The 7,730-nt window shown below is 35.0% G+C and overlaps 1 protein-coding gene across 1 annotated transcript; it reads left to right on the forward strand.

Annotated features, from left to right (window-relative positions):
* Nucleotides 1–4,850: 4,850 nt before the first annotated feature.
* On the forward strand, nt 4,851–6,059 carry LOC145112209 (uncharacterized). Its single transcript, XM_079048405.1, has one exon. It carries the CDS (start codon nt 4,950–4,952, stop codon nt 5,922–5,924), a length of 975 nt encoding a protein of 324 aa, XP_078904531.1. The 5' UTR covers nt 4,851–4,949; the 3' UTR covers nt 5,925–6,059.
* Nucleotides 6,060–7,730: the final 1,671 nt, after the last annotated feature.

Here is a 7,730-nt window from a genome sequence, read left to right on the forward strand (position 1 = left end):
GTCAATTTTTTGTTAATCCGTGCCACTCCCAACGAGTTTCTTATAGCTCCATTTGGTATTCTATCCAAAAACAGTATACCACAAGTCCACCTCAGCATCCTTATAACATCCAAATTTCAAACCAATTTTTTTTCATCTTTAGTTCCATAATAAAATAGTTTCATAAAAACCATCCTCAGAAAAGTCATAATGTCAATTACAATTTCACATCTAAATATCAGAGTTTCCCAAAATGTCCAATAACAGAATCTCCCAGCAAGTGTGTACAATCAAACATTCGCTTTCCCGCGGTCCTCAGAAGTACCTGAAAGACATATAATCAACAAATGTAAGCACAAAGCTTAGTGAGTTCCCCAAGATATCACATACAACACAACACATAAAACAACTATGGGTTATCAGCAACCCTGAAGACTACCCGAAGTCTCAACACATATAAACAACACATACACAGTAATAGCACTTAGACCCAACTGTTCATCACACACACACACACACACACACATATATATATATATATATATATATATATATATATATATATATATATATATATATATACACACACACACACAACTATTCTACCTCACTGGTAAGAATAAGTGAGGAGGCTCACCTGAGCTGATGACCGATAAAACTCACACCCGAACTGTCGGAACTAGACTCCGCCTAATTAAATACACCAATTAACCTTAATTAATAATTAAGGTATTTTCACACACACACTACTAAGCCCAAGTCAAGTCTAGTCCACACTTAGAGTAAAAGACCATTTTACCATTCACAAATCCCCACCATCCACCTAATACTCAATTGTTCAAATTCCACAAAAGTCAACTTGGTCAGTACGCTCGGCGTACTTGACTCTACGTTGGGCGTAGAGCGCATCACCAGAATAACGGGTTCGTATAAGGCTACCCGTGGCGTAGCCAAGCATACGCTCAGCGTACATAAGTTGTTCCCACAATATGCATGCAAAACGTCTTAATCCTTAAGACATCCATTCCAAACACAGATTTGGACCCTAAAGATCGTCTTAATCCATAAAGTCTCTGAATTTAAGCCTTTGCATGGCTACAAGGAGCTAAAACCCAAAACCCATAACTTTTACTTCATAACCCCCCCTACAACTCTTGCATGGAAGAAAGGAAATGGCCAAGCTAGCATTTTTATAACTCAAGACATCTTAGAATGTCTGAAAGGACGACTTAATAGCTCTGGAGTACTCCATACTCACAAAGATCCAAGCTTTGGGACAAAAGGACCAAAATACAAGACTAAGCAATATCTATTAAGACAAGCTCCAAGATGTAAACTTTATACCATGAAAAGGTGCACAAGAAGATGGAGTTTCTGGATCTACAAGCTAGAGTGCACAACCTCCACCTGAAAGATCTTCCTTCTAACACCAAGCACACAAGAATCACTTTCCAAGCTTCAAAACTCTCATTCACACACTAGGTTTCGGTTTTAGGGTTTATAGGCAGTGGAGGCTGGATGAGAGAATGTCCAAAGGAGGGATAAGACGATTAAATAGGGGTCGCGCCCTAAAATTTAGGGTTTAGCATCTGCGCGAGTACGCCCGACGTACTCACAGGTACACCCAGCGTACTCCCTCCCCCGTCTTGACTTCCTCGAAGACTTATGCCCAGCGTACAAGGCTAGAACGCCTAGCGTAAGTGGCCAAAATGCAATTTATAACAACTTCAAGGGATGAAAATAAAAGACCTGACAAATGGCGTTACAATCTTCATTTTTGTTACCTACATATTCCTCATGCGGTGCTACTTCAGCCAACATTCGAAATCGTAACCAAAAAGCTAGGGTTAGAAGTTAGAATACCCCAAAATCTTACTCATATATTCAATCAAACAACAATGGAAATAGTTATTTATGAAGTGATGTTATAAATAAGGAATAACAACTAGAAACTATAATGATTCCCTTAGCGATCATGAAAGATCGAATTTGATCGAGCTTAAGCTCAAACCATGTCTATGAGATTACAAAGTGATTATATCTTCCAAGCACTAGAGATAATAAGATTTAAACTTAATCTTCAGAAAACATTAAAAGATCTTTACCCCCCCCCCCCCCCCCCCCCGGTGCATGAAAAACTTTTTTTATATCTCTTATTAGATCAAAATTTTAATGAAAATGGATTAAGAGGGAAGGTACTAACTTATTAACTTAGTTTACTCTCACTTAAGCTCTTCAGTTTCATTTTTCTAACTAAAAACTTACTAGCAACCTACTTTCTCAACTAACCCTTATCCGTTAAATCTCCTACATGAAATGTCTTAAATTAGATAACTAAGTCAATTAGGGGTATGATAAAAATTGAAACTGAATAACCGAAGTGAACCAAATGATGTTTGGTTTATTTTGTTTCAGGTTATTCTATTTCTGGTTAATTCGGTTTGGTTAACCGGACAACGATGTCTTATGCGGTCTGGTTTTGATTAACATTTCAATATTTTGGTTAAAATGAAAAAACTGAATAAGATATTTCAATTATATATATATATATATATATATATATATATATATATATATATATATATATATATATATTAGTTTAACATATATTTGTACATTCAAAATTGTATTTGCTTTAACCAATAAACTGAAAGGAATAAACCAATACTGATCAAAATAAACCTTATTTAGTTTTATTATAGTTCGTTTTAAGATATAAAAAAATAAACTGAATCAATTAAATCGAAACTTGAAAAAATAACAACTTTAAAGCCAATTACAAGGTCAAACATAACACATTGCTCCAAAGTTTCGTTTAAGGAGAGATATGAAATGAAGCAGAAGGATTGGTAAAAAATCATTACTCCCGAGTTTATTTATTGGAATGAAGATGAGGAAATGGGAAGGATGATTTATGCTTATATTCCTTAGAAACTATCCTTCCAAATCTAGAGAAATCGGAGAGAAAGAACATGAACATTATTTTCTTTCTTTTCTTTCCTTTCCTCTAATGAACTCAGGAGCGGAGTGTAACTTTCACAAAATTTACACTCTTAGTATGAAATATCTCTAAAATTTCATCATAACTTCCTATAAATTTCATTTTTATTTATCAAAATCATTATTTATTTTATTTTTAATTTCCATTTTTTTTAAACAAAACCGACCGAAAATTCTAGGCCCAAAATGAGGATGTTACACTACCTTATTCCACTTCCTTAGTAAACACCAAGCAAAGAAGAGACAAAACATCCAATCCTCGGTCATCTAGGTTAAACCTCGTAGGAAGTTTATCTACAGTTAAACGCCAAGCAAAAACATTTTATAGGAAGAAGCCATACCTATCGTGTAGGAATCGTTCTAATTACCAATTGTAAGTCATTTGACCCCCAACAAATAGAGGTGCACAAACTGTTTTATTTTTTTTTCAAACCGAACCGGTTCGGTTCCAATTCAAGAATAGTAACATCGGTTCAACCATAAACCGGTTCGGTTCAAACAGGTTCCATCATAAAAAAAACTCGAACCTATCCAAACCGGTTACATTAGTTCTAAACCGGTTCGATCGGTTCGACTACCGGTTCTAAACCGGTTCACCGTTACTAAACCGGTTCAAACCCATTTCAATGTCTAAAATCTCGAACGGGTGCGAACCGGCGGTTCGGTTCTTGAATCGGTTCGGTTCATTGTGAACGGTCGATGACCGGTTCGAATCGTGAACCGGATTTTTTGTGCACCTCTACCAACAAAGACCACATCCAACTAAAGCCTTACCAAAGAGAAGTCACCAAACTGATATGGGCCAATAACTAATTCCAAATGCATAGAAATCTGTTGTCCAATTCAACAATATAGACTCTATTAAATTGAACCTCTAAAAGGGCAACTCTTAACCAAACCTCTTCCATCGAAGAAGTAAAACAGCCGTTACAAAACATCTTCTTACACCAAGCATAAAGATTCACACTATTGTCACGTAAGCGGACTATAGTTCAAACTTCGAACCACATCCAACCAAGTAGAATGTCAATTAAATGATTACCACTCAGAAGACAATCGATAAACCCACTAACCTCATCAATAGCCTTCGCCACCCTCACCCAAAAGACATTTGTGTCGGTGTGAAACTGCCATACTAGATTGAAAAATGACCAATTGAGGGGAAATAAACTACTAACAAGAAGACCACCATGCTATTGGAAAATCTTGAATTGAGTTATCATAAATTCGTTTATATTTATTTGAGTTTTGTCGTTGGAAAATAAGTGGTGGCCGAAAATAATGATAGTAGCCGGAAACAATTTTGATGGTGGCGATAACTTAAAAAAGCAACGAAATGTTTTAAAGGTCACATATTCAAACCCAGACATAAATATATTAACTAATTGTAATATTTGAAATTTCTACACAATCATTGTAATATTTGAAATTTATTCCATGAGTTTTGTACACAACCATTGTAAATTGTAATATTTGAATTTTGTTACCATTTCATGTCTTTTTTCTTTTTAAAACGTTGGTAAATACATCATATCTTTATGATAGATATTTTGAAAATGAAATTCCTTAAAGGAAAATTTAAATTCAAATTTGAATTAATACTCATAATCATAAACTTGGACTTTTATTTATCTCGTAAATAAATCAAACCAAACAAAACATTGCCGAATTTAAAAATTTTGAACTATAAAAAGCTCTAAAAATTTCGAAAATTTAAATTTTCTTTGATTGCCACCTTAACTTCATTTACATATATACCCCCAAAATTTATTTATCTTTTTATCCAAAAAAGGGTATTATTGACAATAATAATTTAGAATGTTGACAAAATTACAATTTCTACAAATTAAAAAAATCCAGCTTCCCATCCTTATATTAAGCGAAACTGTCGCCGGGAAACCCACCTCAATACCCGCTCTTCCCCTTTTTAAACCCTCGCCGCCGCCGTAACCGTCACACACAGAGTAGCCATGAAAGCTTCAATCAAATTTAGAGATGAACAAAAGCCTCTGTTTCGAGCAAAAGTGCCTCTCAATATTCTTGGGTTCCCGTTTCAATCAGGGATTGTAGCCGGTGAATCGAAAGAGCTCTCCTTGAATCTCAGCACTTTCTTTGAATCAGGGCCCTCGTTGAAGGTCGCTTATCGTCCAAATGATTCCCTTAATCCGTTTAGTCTCGTATTCAAAACCGGAATCGGCCATTTCGGTTCGCCGATTTCAAGCTCACTGAACATGAGCGCTGAATTCAACTTGATTGGAGGCAGTCAAAACCCTAGTTTTTTTGTTCACTTCAAACCTCAATTCGGCGACTTCACTATCAAAAAAGTTCAATCATCAGTGTTTAAGAAGCAAATTAACGGTGTTAGCGGAGCTGCGGAGGAAGATGCACCGGTGATTGTTGATCTGTTCGAAAACGGCAAGAAATTTTCCAATTCGCCGTTGGAATCTCCAGCCGCCGGTCTGGTGAAGAGCGCCTTATCCGACGTCGAAATGACCGCCACGACGACCGTTCCGCTGAGGAAAAACGCTGTGCTGAATTTCCGTTGGGGCGTTTGGCTCCCGGAGGCGGAAGACTCGGCGATGATGCTAATGAAGAAGAACAACAATTCAATGCCTGGGATTTCGTTTCAGAAGCTTCCAGTGTTGATCATAAATAAGATCGGGATCGAGCACAAATCGGGTGCCGATTGCAAGGATTCAAGCAAGGTGGGACCGGCAACCACTGACGCGGCGGAGGCCTTTTTGGGCGTCAAGAAACAGCTGGAGATCATACAAACGGAAAATGTGGGATTAAAGAAAGCCATGGATAACTTGAAGAATGAATTTTCTGCCGTTAGGTTTAACGGCGGAGACGTTAATGCTCGTTTTTGCGGGAAGGCTATGGATAATGAGATTGTGAATGAAGAATCGAAGAAGAATGGTTTTAAGGGTATCTCTGATAATTAATAAAAGTTGCAGGTTTTGTTTGAATATTCTAGATTTTTTTAAGTATCTTGTGGTTCATAATGAAGGTCATTCATTCATGTCGTTTTTTGTTAAATTATATGGTTTTGTGTTAAATAAGGTGTCTTTTTTTGTTAATCATTTTCGTTAATCTAAATACCGACTTATCTAAATACCGACTTATTTATAAAAAAAAAAAACTCAAAAAGTCTTTATAATTGTAAAGTTGCTCATCTTATTATCTTTGTATAAGTTGAAAATTTACAAATTTCATTATCAGTACGGCCTACGGCGGCAACAACAAACCCATGATCCCACTGAAATCGGGTAAAGTGAATGTGGGTGTTGTTGGTTCTATCGGAAGAAGAGAGAAAAAAAAAAGGAATATTTCATATATATGGCCTTCGTCATATGAACAACACAAACTTGTAAAAATGAGACATATATATTGTGTGTGAATGCAATAGTTCAAAAGGTTTGTTTGGTAGATGAAGAGCAATTACAAATAAACGAATGAAAATAAAGCAACGTAATAGGTAACTTTTTTTTTTTTTTTTTTGGGGGGGGGGGGGGGGGGGGTGGGGGGGGTGAGGGGTAAAAAAAATTGTTTGTGAAACTTAAAAACAATTTTCATAATAGTTTTTCTATTAGTTTCAAAAAAAACTGATTTTAAAAACATGTAAAATTTGACTTTTTAAAATTTTTTTTGGCTTTTAACCAAAATAGTTTCAAAAATTGAGATTTTAAACCAAATATATTTTAACTTATTAATTTATTAGTTTTTTCACCAAAAAAATTAATCCAAATATTTTTTAAAAAAACTGTTTTTACCACAACTATAAGTCAATAAGTATTTTTTTTTAAAACTATTTTAACTAAAATTGCTTCAAAAATGAAATTTTATCGGCACGTCAATATGAGATTAATTTGAGTCGTACACCATACATTATTTTGCATTGTTGATTTACCATTTGGATTAATGATCCTCAGTTAATCTAGTCATGAATGATAGACGAGCACAGAAAAGATTAACTTGCTATTGACATAAATAAATAAATCTAAAAAAATATAGGAGTTTCTTATAGATTGATATTAGCGAATAGTTGCCTACCTAAACAACTTCTTGGTGTGATTTCCGGCTAATCCATTTCGCATCATGAAATGATATATGAATCCTAGCCTTATTTGAAATAGTTTCTATAATTGGGTGATTGTTTTTTAAGAATTAATAAAACAAACTAAGATGAAACTTTGTATTGAATGATATCTATACTCAAACTTTATCCACTAAACTTTTACTGCTATAAAATCCCTAAAAGGATAAGCTAAAAGGAATGATCAATCTTGTTTAAATTTGTAGCTTGAGAATAGTTCTTATGGACGAAAAGAAAGATTGTAATTTTGATAAAGCTCTTCTTGAGGTTCATCAAATTATTGTTTCTTTAGTTGTATGAAGGAACAAGTGTCAAGTGTACCTTGTACATTGATAAGATTTACGCAACATGGAATTTCCATCATGTTGGGAGTTGACTATGGTGACATAACCAACTAGCTAACTTGTGCATATAATCAACTTATGAAGAGTTTGGAAAGATCCATCATGGAGTTGCATTGCATGTTGTGGACCTTCTGGAACTAACATAGCTAAGCATGGAAACTCCAAGCTCCAAATGATCCTCTATTTGCTATCATGAATGAAGTGTCAAAAAGAAAAAATCCAATTGTCCATAAGCCAAGGGTAGTTAAAGTTGGTATACCCAATTGCAACACCAAATGCCAAGGACAAAAGGGATGCTTATTCTGAGACAT

The sequence above is a fragment of the Lactuca virosa genome, chromosome 5 (assembly GCF_052849685.1).
Source record: "Lactuca virosa cultivar CGN04683 chromosome 5, Lactuca_virosa_CGN04683_v6, whole genome shotgun sequence".
Lineage (NCBI taxonomy): Eukaryota > Viridiplantae > Streptophyta > Magnoliopsida > Asterales > Asteraceae > Lactuca > Lactuca virosa.